Raw genomic sequence first — 15260 nt, forward strand, 5'->3', positions numbered from 1 at the left:
AATAATTTGTAATTCTTGCTTCCTTTGGATTGGTTGATTTTTTTTGTGGAAGAGGCAATTAGACGGGACTGTCCATTTGAATAGGCCAACATGTGAAGTTGCTCTTGTTCTGGCATTTCCAATATGCCACCATCAATCAGGTTGACAATTTACTGCAGGAGAATGTGATTTACACCATGTAAATCTCTGTTTAAAGAAATTAATAGAATTTTTATAAGAGCGTTTCTCCGAGAAGTGCACCTCACTAAACTTGCTTGAATGCGTTTTCCAAACTCACTAACATTGTAGCGGGGCGAGGATCCATTATATAAAGCTATGAAATTATCCCATTTAAGACGTTATTATCTGACATATTCATTGTTTATTAGGGGCGAACGAGCCCTTTACAACAATGCTAGCTATTTTTCGTCAAATTTTAAGAGTGAATGTTTAATAATAGCGAAGGGTGGCACTCGATAAAAAATCAAACTTTTTCATATTTTGCCCAGAAATACGTTATATTAGTCCTGGAAACGTAGTGGGATTTTTTTTCTTGAAATGTTCTTTGAAACCGGATAAATTGGAATAATCTGTTTCGGTACCATGTGTCTCAAAACATCGCATTGGAAAATCTGGACCATTTACAGTAATCGTCAAATGTCTATAAATCGTAAATTTACAGACTTTTTCTAAGAATGTAAATCTTTCCTACTTTCACATATGGATAACAAAATGCTTGTAGAATCATTTTTGCAGACATTTTTAACAGCTTTTAATATCTATATTTCTTCAATGTTTATGAAATTACTTTAAAAGAAAAAGAACCACGACCTCCCAAAACACTGATACTCATTGATAGTCCAGCGCAATGGCTTCAGCTCCGGCTTCTGCTTCGGCTTCGGCTTCGGCTTCGGCTTCGGCTTCGGCAACGGCTTTTCACCGCTCATTTTTGCCCACACGCCAAACAAAAACTGGAACTACACAGACTAAGAGGAGCTTTTCTGAAATTTTTTATCAAGCCCGTGTAGTTCGAGCATTTCAAATATAATTGGCTCCTGTTGGCGCTCGTTAGTTTGGACTGCGGCAACGGGTACCCCTCCCAAGCATGTCATACATTTCCCGTGAGAAAAAATTTCTTTTAAAGCATGACGATAACTAGAACTGAATGAAAATAGAATCACTGGGTTCACGACTGTGCTTAACTGTGGGAATACATAGTAAGAAAAGCCTAAGATTATCTTGCACTTGTCACTTACAAAGAGCTGCGGAAAAACGATTTTTAGTATTAGGTAGCAACAGAAAAGAAACCAGCAGATGAAAAATGCTATAACAATCGACCTAAATATCTTCATCACGTTTCGATTGTGCTTGGCTCTATTCTGTCTAGCACTAATTACGTCTAAGTTTTGTGCACGGTGTTTCGTCTGAAGTCTACTTTGTAAAACACGCGTGATGCGCAGATACAGAATTAAAGTTGAGGAATACAAAGCAATGAGTAGAATTATTACAAACGTGTATAGTATTATAATCTTGTCTGTGGCTAGAGCCAATCTGCAGAATGTTTCGTGCTCAACTTTGTCGACTCTTGAATGAAGAAATGTGATAAAACTGCCTCCTATGGCTATGATCCATGTTGAAAGTAGTAAGGATGCTCGAATATTCTTTGTTAACAAGGTAACTTTTAAAGGGTGGACAATAGCGATGAACCTGTCGACAGCTATCAAAAACAGGCTTAGAATAGATACTGAATGCGAAACATTTCTCGTAAACACCCCCACTTTGCAGCCAATTGTAGCTATGAAACCCTGGATGAGACTTCCTCGCTGTGTTATTATCTCGTCAGTGAGGTACAGCGGCCATAATGTAAGACTAGAAAGGAAATCGGAGACCGCCATGTTGACGTAGTAATAGTTGGTGCTTGTTCTAAGGTTTGGGGTCTTGTACACCGCAGACATAACTAAGATGTTGCCAATAATCGCAGCCAAACTAAGGACAGCCAACACTGATGTAAAGACTGCAGATATGTCGTATGGGCATGGCGTGTAATTAACCAAGTTAGAGCTGGAGTTGTTCATTGCGATTATTCGACGCAAATGGTAACTTTCAAATCCTCTCTGAAATTGGCCTGTCGATTAATATTATGTAGGAAAAAATTTATCAGTACTCCGTTTAATGTAAAAACAAGAACAGGTGGGGCATAATGGTAGCTATTTTATTATTATTATTATTATTATTATTATTATTATCATCATTATTATTATTATTATTATCATTACTATTATTATTATTACTAATTATTATTATTGCTGTAATTTACATACCAAGCTTTCTGTTCATCTGCGTATACTGACTTACTTACAGTATATATGTTGTCATAGTATAAACGTTGTAGGTCAGTCAAGATGATTTCGTTCTTTAATTCTCAATATTCTTTGTATCCTAACACTAATTATTCAACAATCATAAATAATTCGGGTTAAGAAACCATGAAACTAAGAATCAAACAACGTTGCAACCATTTAGACCTGACAATACTATGTTAGGGTGGTTTTGAACTATATTCTTTTTGGGTGCCCCTGGTTATTGTGCGAATTAGTCGTATTAAAAGATCGAGTAGTTTGATCCCACTCTCCTGACATATATAACAATTATTCACCGAAGTGGAGGTGGCTAGTCCTGGATATTTACCGAACTGCGAAGCAGTGAGGTAAATATCCACGACTAGCCACCGACACTGAGGTGAATAATTGTTTTAGTATATACTAAAACAGTGAGATCATTGAGCACAAAAATGATGATTTTTAACTCAAATACTGTTGCCAACGATTACAATTTTGGCGCGTAATGACCGGGCGGCTGCGGCCGTCGCTTTATTCTTGCCGACAATTAAAACTTTTCAAGGCATTTGTTTAGCTCTTGCGGGGAAATTTCTTCAAAAGGAGTTGTGAATTCTTTTTGTATTTAAAATCATTCTATAAAAAAAGATTATTAAATTTAGTTTGAAGCTTATTTATGAACAACTCAACTAAATAAAGTAAGCAAGACTTAAACTTAATTTGCATTTGTAAACAAAAACTTTTTCACCAGTTTTATCGATAAATTAGTGTCAAAAAGACAAAGCTTTACCTGTTAAAACTTCCAATCCGAACTTCGTCACCTTCTTCGTGTATTTCGGAAACAGCTTGCTTGATTAGTTGTGAAATTTCTTTGTTTGTTTACGGCAGCAAACCGAGAAGGCATTTTGCTCGCAACTTACGCGAGTTTGGAGTAGCTCGGAGGAGGAACTGGAGGTGAATCAGTGAATAGTGCAGGATATTCACTGATTGAGTAGCCAATCAGAGCGCGCGAAAAACACTATCCACTGTTTTAGTATATACTAAATCTATATATTCACATGGAAAGAAGAATAAAAAGATTGATAATTAATAATGTCAAGAGTTGTCTTATATCCTTGTGATTATTAACAACATTCAAGATTTCTGCACAGAAGAACTGTTACAGTGGAGAATCAAGGCCGATTTCCTATCAAGGGTCAATTTTGGAAATGCTTTTCATTCCCTTAAAATAATGCTTCTAAAACCGAATCCATCCGTTATCACACCCTGCAAAACCGAGGCTCACTGCTTGGCATTTTTTAGTGTTTAGTGTCAAGAAATGAAATAAACGTTTATGTTCGTACACATGCAGGTATTACAAATCATAGTTTTTTTCTGTTTAGTGAATTATCTTCAAATCGGAGATTTGTTTTTTGGTATTTATCAATTTTTATAGTGCCCAAGTGTCTTCAAGGTAACTCGATCCATGCCAGACCCTCGACAATTTACAACCAGCGTTAAGGTGGGACGATACAGTAGGTGTGAAACCTTTGACTATACTACAGCTGTTGTTGGATGAAAATTAATATTTTAGCCTTTGCAAGGAAATACCGCTTTCAAATTACTTCTAATTATCTTTCGAAGATCCAACAGTTTTGACTTCACTTGCAACTGAAAACCAATCCATCCTTTAAACAACATTAATTACCATCTTTTCTCACCTGAGACTGTGCTCCTTTTGGTTGCTTTAGTCAACTGTAACTTTTCCTTCTTCTTCGATTTCTGATTGTTACTCGAAAGATACACTTAACTTGTGTAATGGCGAATAGATTTTTAAAAACCTTAGATTTTAAGAGCCACCAAGTTACGGTAAGCGGCAAACGTGAGATTCAAGCTTGCGCCTAATAATACTTCGAATTAGAAATGTGTAGAGTAGATAGAAACACGGTGCAACATAACTGTTATGAATGAAACTAGGCAAAAAACCACTTAATATTGATGTGTTTGAACAGTAATCGACAAGTAAAGAAAACTTCGTCACGTTTCACATTTGCGAATCGAAATCTATTTTTTAACAAGTATCAAGTTACAGCTGTTAAAAGAAACCAGAATTATGTTCAGTTGAAAGATGAAAACTGGCACACACAATAAGACATGTACGATGCCGCGCCAACTTCTAGCAAGTTAGACTAATATTAGATTAATTATTCGTAATTTAAGGAATGGACTTTTCACACGCAAATAAAAGGTCATTTTAAATTATAAAGTCTAACTCTTCCTTTTGAAATTTCGAATCCGTTTTTATTATAAATAAGGTTTGAAAAGCAAAACACTGCGTTAATTAATTTAATCTACATCCGATGGTTTCTTCCATTCGTACCCTGTTGTTAATCCAGTGTGAGCTCGTAATTTCTTAATGTTAAATTGTCTCCCGACCGAAACAAATGTGTCACTCTAAGCCACACTTATTAAGTAAAAATTACAAACAAACAAGGGATGCGATCAGTACACGCATAATGGCATCTAATTTTTTAAAATCGTGGGACGAGAAAAATAATCAGTCATGGACAATCGACCAGTTTTTATTCTTACAATAGCAAAACATTGGAATTTTGTAAGGTATCTCTGATACGAGTGGTGTAGGTAATAAAGCCACAATATCATGTTGTTTATAGTGCACTTTTATTACACAATTGGTTGCGCGAGAGAGCAACGACAGGTTAAATTAAAAAGCTTCTTTACATGCATCTAAAAACCGAAACACAAGACACATTAAAACTAGACAAGGCGAGGGAAGCAAGTTGAATCGAAGACGTCTTATTTCGAACAGGAAATATCGGAATGAATAGTACTATTATCCGTTTAAGACAAATTCTGACATTAAAAGGGACATTATAAATTTGAATTTTTTTATTCAAAAAGAGAAAACCTAACGCGATCAGCAATTGCTACCTATTACTGGCAGGACATTCGCAACAGCTATAAGCAATAAATTTCATCACTATTCATTCAAAATATAATTTTTTTAACGTTGGCTTAAACCCACGGCTAATCTTTCATAACAAGCAGCTACAATTGACCAAATTTGAAAGACATTTGCGATATCCGATAAAATGACGTCAATGGAGAGGTTTAGAATCACGTTTACTGCTAATGACAAACGTCAATTTCTACAACGTGACCAACGTTTTTATATCCTTTGTATCTCTCCTCCCCCACCTATGTTGCCAGCTGGGTCAATGTCATATCCCTGTGATGACACCCATATGTGGGTGGAGTTCTAAGAAGTTTTCCTACCGGTTAACTCCGGCTTTTAACGATTTTCAAAACCAAGTATTTCTCGATTCCATTTGATCAAGAACGCATCAAACACACACAACGTTTTAGGAGCTCTATGAGGCATTTCATGAGTAAATTACATTCAATTTATGTTTTTGACCAGGATTTGTAGTTCCACTTGTTCGTCCTGTCTTATTGGATCTTCTTCCTTTCGTTTCTTACAACATGAACAGCAGAAATTTTTCAGTCGAAATGGCCACAAGGTTTGCAAGGCGTGACGGAAATTGGAACTAAATAAGAAAAGAATGATGGGATTAATGGCTGTACTGAGCAACGGAAAAACAAAGTATGAAAAGCCAAGAATCCATTTACATTTATCCTTGGTTAAAATTTCAGGAAAAAACATCTTTAAAACTAGAAATACGTGAATCGCAGAACCTCGCGAAGTTTTGGGGTGGGTGGCCCATCGTATCGAAGGAATGGAAGGCTGGCAGAGAATTGGAGGCACCCATGTAAGTGAAATATACTCGATTTCCTTGCGTTGGAGGAAATTGAACCCCAGTCCCCCGCTGGCAAAAGGAAGAACTGGTGTGGGTGTTGTATTAGTGTGAGTGGATGACTGCAGAGTAATAATTATTGAGAAATGGCAGAGGGTATGCTGTAGTGAAAACAACAAGTAAATTGTAGGTTTTAGTGGAAAAGTATTGTTTATTGTTATCCAACCAGAGCAATGAGAGTTGTTACAATGTTTGTTATCAGTCATTATCTTGAGAACCATTGTGTAGAAAGAGTAAAAGGAAGTGACATTGAAAGATATTTCAATAGGGATGCACATTAGGAGAATCAGAAAACTAATCACCCTTAACTAATTAATATCAAATAAGGGGGTCTTCATTGGCACTATGCTTGTAGAAGCAGGCCAAATGGGTATGTAAAGGGACATTGTTGGTGGTGCTGTATGTACAGGGAATATACACTTTTGCAAGAGGGAAGTGGTATGAAATCACAAGTTATGGTTAAGGTGACCAGTTGCTAAATTCTCCAAATTTGTCAGCATGCATGAACATGGTTGCCACAGTGATTGGTGTAGGAAAAAGGCATACTTATTACATTGATATGTACAATTTTCCTTACCAACTGAAATGGGAATGAGTCCTAATGATGGCCTCCATCCTCCCCTTACAGCCATCCTATCCACCCACTTATGATGTTTTTAGCAAGTGACATGAATGTCATTAAAGAATATCATTCGGGCAATAGAACATTGTTGATTATGTAAATTATGAAATGCTAGCAAAGAATTACATTCGAAAAACCAAAAGGAAAGAGGATGATGCTATTCCTTAATGACCCCAAAAATCCCTTGCCTTTGTTGATAATTTTGTAAAGATAAGTCTATTTTTTCTTTGCTGTGCTGTAACCTGATCATAGGTTACCTCAGGTGGGGCAACCATGTGGTTGACTAATACTGTGAGGTGATGTAATTATGCAGACCTCCTTGTGGAAGAGAAGGCAAGCAAGAAGGAATTGACTTAAAACAACACAGTGGTGTTTATATACAAAGCTGTTATATGTTATGTTTTAGTTAATTGGTCTATGTAAATGGTTCGAAGAAGAAAATATAATGGAATTTATTATGAACAGGAATACTGTTGTTAAAAAAAACCCTTGAATCCCTAATACAGTCAAACCTGCGTAAAACAGTCAGCCGAAACAAATGGCGTGGCGAACGTTATATACAGGGTGATTACTATGTATAGGTGAACTTTGTGGACAAAATAAGCCAACCAAAAATGGTAGGAAGTTTTCTGGCCACCAGAATATACAGGCTGACCGGTTATATACAGGGCTGTAATATACAGGTTTGAGTGTATCCACATCCCAATTATTACAGTCTTTGGTGTGTAGACATTTTCCCAAACTATGAGCTGAAAACATATTCTGTTAGGTAATTATTTTGTAAATTGTGAGAACCTTTCGTCTTGGTGAAGTATTACTATTGTTAGAAGGAAAGTGATGCTGGCTACTCTTGTGACTTAGAGGCTTCAGTAAGGAATATTTGTGAAGTTGGGAAATACTAAAAATATATTTAATTTGTCGCATACTGTACGTGTGCGAAGCAGAAATGGTAACTGAGTTACAAAATAATGTTTCAGAATCAGGGTGTAGTTTTCCTGTAATAATAAATGCTCTGTGATGATATTAATTATTTTGAAAGAGTTGAATCGGTTACTTGTAACGTTAAGAATGTACTGTGTTGGAAATCATATTCACTTTGTTGAGTTACAGCATCAATAACATCACAGTGTACATTAGTTTATGTTCCAGTCAGTTCCAAAACTGGCCATCTCCCCCTTGGGTATACTCAGGGCATTTGCTTGGAGGTATGCTGTGAATGCATAATATTGTCTGGAAATAAAGAAACCATTGTACAACAGCTTTCTGATACTTTAGAGATTGTGGTTGGTTTAGTAGGATATAAACATTACAGTTTGATGGTTTTGAAGTAGTTGCCGTTGGGCAATTTTACATTATTGAAACTGGCGAAAAAAAACCAGGAAAATGGACCATAATGTTTGCAAAAAGTGAAATGCCTGGGGGTTTGTTGGGGGGCGGGGCATGGGTGGTTTGAAATTGACTGGCACATTAGGCAGGAAAAAATCGAACACTTATCTGAAAGTATGTTGATTTTCTTCTTGTATTATGTAGTATTAGTGACGGTAACGATATTGTTGAACTATGTTACAGGTTTAAGTTTATTTTGGGCCCAAAGTAAGTGTAAGGTTTATTAAAAAGTTACTTGCCTTGAGATGTCGGTCCACTGAATGTCACCAACGGACTAAAGGTGTGCGTATCGAAGCGAGGTAACTTCTGCCAGATTTCTTAACCTTTCCTCTTCTCGGAGTCTTTCCTGTAATTGCTTGCTTTTTCCAATTGCTTGTAGTCTTTGAAAGGACATTGGCTGCACCACCAAATTTTCTAGGGAGCGGACTCTAGAAATAGCCACAAAACTAATTCCTGCCGCTTTTTCTGCCGTACCCAGATCCACCGCAACTTGAGGTAATGTCTGACCTTGCGATTTATGAATAGTCATGGCATATTGCAATCGCAGTGGCAGCTGCTGTCTGGAAAGTCTCTGACCATTCAAATAAATGTGGTGGTATGGGGACAGTCTTCGGGTTTGTTGGTAAAAAAGCCGGGCCTGTGTAGTGTGAGAAATGTACAAGTGCTGCAATGGCTAGGGAAGGTGGCGGGCGATCAGGATGGAAGAGTAGATCTTCCACTACACCAGTGGTACCGTTGCACAGCCCCACTTCCCGCCACAGGTTACTTGTAAGCATACCTGCAGCACCACGTGCAAGAAAAATTACAGCGTCATCCGATTTGGCATTCTTCGCATTTCTACCTGAATGAAGAGCCGAAATACGAGCTATTTGTGATCCTAGGTTCTTAAGTTTGTCAAAGTTGTACTTTGCCACACTGAGCTTGTCAAAATATAATCGCGGTGCATCTGTGAAGTCACTCATGTTAACACGCTGTGGTGTCCTCTGACAGAGTGTCATCCAGTCATCTTGAATACTCTGACCATCTCGTAAGCGAAGGAGAATTGCTCGAAATTCTTCTGCCTCAGGATTGTTTCCAGCCTGTCGAATATTTTCTGATAGCATAACCACCGTTTGAAATAGACCATAAATGGAATGTCCATGCTGTGTGAGTAAAGAACTGGACTGGGATGGGGAAGCATAAATAGGCTTATCTCCAACAGGTAGTAGCTGGGCAAAATCTCCAAGGAGCATAACAGAAATCCCTCCAAGAGGGTCATTAAGTTTTCCTGTCGCTTGTCGTAGACGCTTATCGACCCAAGCTAGTGTCCGCTGACCCAGCATCGACATTTCATCTGTAATAAGGTACTACTTTCCAGAGAAACGAAGTTGCAGACGTTGCAATGCTGTACCTTGCAAGTCATTATTGTTATGATTACGAACTGGCAGCTGTAAAGCCGAGTGTAAGGTACAACCCTCAATGTTGTAGCCTGCCAGGCCAGTGGTTCCTGTTAGTATACATGTGTCTCGTAGAAGGGCTTTGATTGCATTAATAAGATTTGACTTACCTGATCCTGCTGTTCCTGTAATGATGACTTGCAGTGGTTCTGGGGGGGTTGCACCATTTAGCGCTGCATGATGAGAAGCAAGGATGTTGTAAGCAAGCATCTGTTGCCTATTTAGTCGTGCTGGATCAACAGTTTGATGCTGTCGTCTGTTGAGAACACTTGGGTCCTAAAGAGCCTCATTTCTGCGTTTTGTAATCCAGTTAGCCGATTCGCGTAGTAGGGCAGGTGGCATTGCTCTTGCAGTTTCTGTCCAGTCAAACTGCGAGTTCTCATGAGGCTGGCTTCCTTGTGAGACAGTGTCATGATAGTGTTGATTGAGGCGACATAGGAGCATCCACTCCTCTGGTTCTCCCTCTTGTTGTGGCACATCCTCATCGTCATCATCACTATTGTCATCTTCGTGGTCATGTCCATTATAACGGTGTGCTTGTTCAAGCTCTTGCTGTAACATTGGAACGTAGTGCGCACCACTTCCAGAGGAAAGAAATGCATGGAAGCACTGGATGTGATTTTCATGGTAATCATCAAGTCCATCCCATGCAGTATTAATGTCCTTAGACCAAGGCTTATATTTAATTAGAGCATACTTGCAGTAATTACCATAATTCTTTCCCGAAGGATTTGGAGAGAAAATTGGGAAAGCCCTAATAATCACTTCCTGTTTACGTTGTTTGAGCTCTCCCTTAGTGACAAAGTAAGCAGAGGCAAATTGTAGAAGATTAAGGTTAAGAATTTCGGGGTTATTTTCTTGCCAGTTAGCTCGGGTAGCATAACGGTCAAGTACTGATGGGTCTAATGCTTGATCGCCTTGGTTTTCATCACCTTCATCTCCTGTACGAACTCTACGACTTCCATCCAATGAGACACAGAGAAAGGAATAGGTGCAAGAATACAATGGTTTTCCAAGAAGCATATGTGCAGTTTCTTGAGATCCTATGTCACGTTCTCCAGCTACTTGAATCATTGCTCTTCGCAGTGCAGATGAAGCGATGTCTGTATTATTGAGTCTATTAACACATGCAGTGAGTATTTCAGATGCGGACTGTGATCGAGGTTCACCTTTTGTTGCGTATTTTGCCATGTACCGGATGCACTGGTCAGTGTCAACAATGGCTTGAAGATCTACATTGGCTCTCCAGTGTTGAAACATAACACGGTTGTGGGAGTTGATGCGTCCATCATTTCGCTTTGTGTAAGTGTTGCTTTCACTTGTGCTTGGGTGATTTGCTCAACTGTTAATTCATGGTCATCGCTACCAGCTTTTGTTATGAGCTGAAAGTCAATGGTAGTTTCATCCTGACAGTCTTTTGGGAAATTAAATCGGCATGTTGGCTGCTGACCGGGTTTAATTTTAATGCAGTATGCTGTGCTACATTGTGTATGGCGTTCTACAGAATTAACAAGGGCTTCATAGTCTCTATCTAAATTGTCTACATTGCCAATTGATATTGCAGATGGATGCGGTGAGGGAATGGTCCAATTGTCCTGTGGAAGTGCGTCATTGATAGTTGTGACCAGCCAATTAGCATACGCTTTTACAGTTTCTTGTGCTTGATGTCCTGCTTCTATTTGAGGTTGGAAGTCGTTGGACATCTGGTGAAAACTTGGATGTTGTTCATGACAGCGTAAAATTTGTTCGAGCTCCCATCTCTGTGCGGCTGTCTTCACAAGGCTGAAAAGGCCTGGGTCATTGGAAGGCTTTGCACACCCGTGCGCATGAATACTGCCTCGAGCCTTCCACTCAAAGCGAAGCCATTTCCATTTTGCATCCATTACACGATCCAGCCAATGAGAACAAAATTCATTTAACCGTGAAACAAAGAAAGCATCTGTGATGTGAGGATTATCAATGACAGCCCGAATTCGAACAGAAGGAACTGCATTGTTTGGCTCTTGAAGAAGTCTGTGTAAATCTGGCCAATAGTTATCAGCAGCACTGGAAGTAAAAAAGAAAGTGGGTGCTCCTTTCTGCGTGATTAATGCCTTAAGTTCCTGGTAACGCTGATACCAGTACTGCTTTGTCCCCTGTATTTTAGCAACGTAAGGCTGGAGGCGATTCATGAGGTGGTTTGCAGTCATTTGACCTACCATTTGCCGAAGTTCCTCGGTCGTTAAGTTGGCATCTTCTGGATTCTGAGTAAGGTAAATGCGAGCTTGTGACAATAATTGATGGCGCTGTTTCATGTTTAATGCCCAATATGGAAATCGAGGGTGTGATGCAAATCGCCAAGTAAACATTCCATCAGTTGAGAGGTCTGCATACTTAATGAGTCGTTTGAAACCGTCTGTTGAGGAAACTTCACGAAGGCGTGTACGCTTGGTTGGGTCCCCTTTACCATAAGGAAAAAGCGTTGGAAATGCCATGGAAGCCAAGCCCTCTGTCCGAAATTCATTGATAGGATCTCCATCATTAGCTGGCCAGTCTAGTGGATCCACACCATTAATTAATGCGCGTATTGCATCCTGTTCAGTTTGTTGTCGCTGTGGAAGTGGAAGGAATGAATGACTCTGGTGTGGAATGTGATTTTCTGCATCTTCTTGTTGGGCATCTTGCTCTTCATTTGACTCTGGATCCTCCACTGTTGGAAGATCATCTGGTACCCCATCCTCCGGCAAGCGCTGAAGTGATTCATAGTCAATAGCAACATCAGCATAAAAAGGATTGTTTGCTTGAAGCCACATTATAGCCTGCAGTACTTTCTCTCTACTGACTGTACAATCCCTGTGTGTGTTGTCCGTTCGATGCTTTCGAATTATGAGATAAGGGAGGTGTGCAATATTACATGGAAGCCTGTTAAGAAAACCCTGAATGTCTTAGGGAAGATTTAAAACATGCCCTCTGTAACCCGTTGACCCCCATGTTTACGATATACGCACATAATTGGGCAAGCTCTAGCAATTAACATTTCCTCAATATCAGTTAGGCCTTGAAGATGTAGTGGTAAAGCACCTGGATCCATATCATTTTCTTGGGAGTATAATTTAGGGTTTCCCTTATCTCGTTTACACCTTAAACATTCAAACCTTGCAAGAGTTAAACCCTGTTTTGTAGGCCAAGCTTCCTTGCATGTGACACACTGTCGGTGTTCTAAAGTGTTAATACTACTGTAAAATTTGGTCATCTCATTCTGAACCCATTGTTGCTGATGTAAAGGTTGCTCTCCTGTCGTCCATCCGTTGGAAAGATATTGCTCACGAGTATTTTGCAGATCGTGTAATTCTTGCTGCCTGTCGTTGCGTCGAACAGCATCATTTTCTCTGTAAATTTCCAATCGGCGTCGTCTTTCCTGATCGGTTTCGTTCTGAATTCTAATCTCGTTATTCTGTCGGAGCCGCTGTAGTCGCTGTTGCCTTTCCTCATCAGTTTCGTTGTGAATTCTGATCTCGTTATTCTGTCGGAGCCGCTGTAGTCGCTGTTGCGTTTGCTCATCAGTTTCGTTGTGAATTCTGATTTCGTTATTCTGTCGGAGCCGCTGTAGTCGTAGTTGCCTTTCCTCATCAGTCTCGTTGTGAATTCTAATGGCGTTATTCTGTGGTTGCTGCTGTAGTCGATGTTGCCTTTCGTCATCAGTTTCGTTCTGAATTCTAATGGCGTTATTCTGTCGTTGCTGCTGTAGTCGACGTTGCCTTTCCTCATCAGTTTCGTTCTGAATTCTAATCGCGTTATTCTGTCGTTGCTGCTGTAGTCGATGTTCCCTGTTCTCATCAGTCTCGTTCTGAATTCTAATGGCGGCATATTGTCGATCCGTTTGTAGTCGATGTTCCCTTCCCTGGTTGGTTTCGTTGCGAATTCTATTGGCGTTATTTTGGCGAAGCGTTTGTAAACGCTGATTTCGTTGCTGGTCAGTTTCATTTGCCAGTCGCCGCGCCTGAGCTGTTCGAAGTCCTTGCAAGCGACGCTCTCGTTTTTCGACGGTTTCATTACTTAATGGCCCCGAATTACATAAATTACTAACAGTGTTTAAATCTAATGTACGCTTACCTTGATCATAATGCCTCTGATCGATATTCCAGTCTCCTTTTCCTCTGTTCCTCTGTCTCTTGTTGTCTGCGTTGCCTTCGATGTGCTAAGCGATGTTCTCTCTGCTCCGCGGTTTCTTGTTGACGTCTTCTCCTTCGTTGTTCACGCTTAATTTCAAGTCGGCGTTCTCGCTCCAGAGGAGTTTAGGTGGAAAATCTCCCTCGCCGAGGATTTGGAGCCACTTGTCGTGCTTGTGTGTCAATTGCATTGGAAATGGTTCGTGATTCACCGATCGTAAACATTGTTTCACAGACGATGAATAAACACAATAGCCTTTCATGAATAATACATGAAAATGCGCCTTGGTCATCGGCGGCAAAGTCTATGTTGCCTGGAAACGCAAAATGCTCGATGACGTCATTGGCGGATACCAAGCATATATTCAGAGAAAGAAAGATTTATTTATTTATTTATTTATTTATGGCGCCTGGAATTTCGCAGCTGGCTAAGACCACGCGCGGTTAGCAGACTGCGCGCGTTTCGCGCGCGACGAGATTATAAAGTCGCTACGCTGTCGGCGCTTCGCGCCGGGTTTCGCTCGGAATCAAATAAACGCAAAGAAGAAAAAAGCAAGCAGTATACGCTATTACAATTGATTTGAATATTTTCATAATATTTTGCATTTCCTTGTTTCTTTTCCCTTCTGAATTTATGCTTCCAAAAAGGGGTCTTGAATTGATTTTTTTGCGTAATGTTTGCATAAAACGAGAATACAAAATCACAATCACAATTCGAGGTACAACATTAATCATAGTAATTCCACTAACGTAATAGATTATTAGAGTAACAGTATCGTTCCATGCAAATCTGCAGAAACGCTCTTCGCCGACGTCTTCGACTTTAGAAAAATATAGCATAGGAAAGGAATAGCCCATCGATACTGCCCACGCTGCTACCAAGGTAGTTATTCTGACTTTTCGTGACAGTAGCAATGATGTTTTGAAGGGAAATACAACAGCAATGTATCTGTCAGTAGCGATTAATAACAAACTGAGAATCGAGACTGATGTTGAGACTAGCCTCACGTACACTCCTATTTTGCACCCGGAAGTGGCCAGACGACCTTGAATGAGAATTCCTGGACTTACTATTATCTCATCTGTGAAGTACAGCGGCCATGAAGTGAGACTGGAAAGGAAATCTGATACTGCTATGTTGACGTAGTAGAAGTTGGTGCTTGTTCTGAGGCTTGGGGTCTTGTAAACCACAGTCATCAGTGAAATGTTGCCGATAAACGCAGTCAAACTGATCACAGCCAACACTGTTGTAAAGAAAACAGAAACTGAGAGAGGGCAAGGCCCGTTGCTAACGTGACTGGAGTTATCCATGTAAATATCTCAATTCAGCCTTTCCAGGACTTGCTATTAATTTGACCTGAAAAGGTTATTGAGACAAGTTAATGATGGTAATTAACAAAAATGGAAGGTGGTAAAGGGAAATGCTTGTCATGTAACGGGCGTGGGGCAAAGAAAAATTCGGCAAAAATTCAATTGCGAACATAACAGCTGTTGGAAGCTCCTTGACTATGCATAATGTTTTGTTTGTTTCTTTTGCT

The 15260-nt window shown here is 39.7% G+C and overlaps 2 protein-coding genes across 2 annotated transcripts; both read right to left on the bottom strand.

Annotated features, from left to right (window-relative positions):
* Window positions 1-881: 881 nt before the first annotated feature.
* On the bottom strand, window positions 882-4094 carry LOC140947928 (neuropeptides capa receptor-like). The gene is made up of 2 exons (XM_073397154.1): window positions 4016-4094; window positions 882-2104 (listed from the first exon to the last, which is right to left on the bottom strand). The coding sequence occupies exon 2, from the start codon at window positions 2052-2054 to the stop codon at window positions 966-968; it is 1089 nt and encodes a 362-aa protein (XP_073253255.1). The 5' UTR covers window positions 2055-2104; window positions 4016-4094; the 3' UTR covers window positions 882-965.
* A 1621-nt stretch (window positions 4095-5715) lies between these two features.
* On the bottom strand, window positions 5716-15033 carry LOC140949100 (neuropeptides capa receptor-like). The gene is made up of 2 exons (XM_073398340.1): window positions 14262-15033; window positions 5716-6011 (listed from the first exon to the last, which is right to left on the bottom strand). The coding sequence occupies exons 1-2, from the start codon at window positions 15031-15033 to the stop codon at window positions 5716-5718; spliced, it is 1068 nt and encodes a 355-aa protein (XP_073254441.1).
* Window positions 15034-15260: the final 227 nt, after the last annotated feature.

Source organism: Porites lutea, chromosome 9 (genome assembly GCF_958299795.1).
Source record: "Porites lutea chromosome 9, jaPorLute2.1, whole genome shotgun sequence".
Classification (NCBI taxonomy): domain Eukaryota; kingdom Metazoa; phylum Cnidaria; class Anthozoa; order Scleractinia; family Poritidae; genus Porites; species Porites lutea.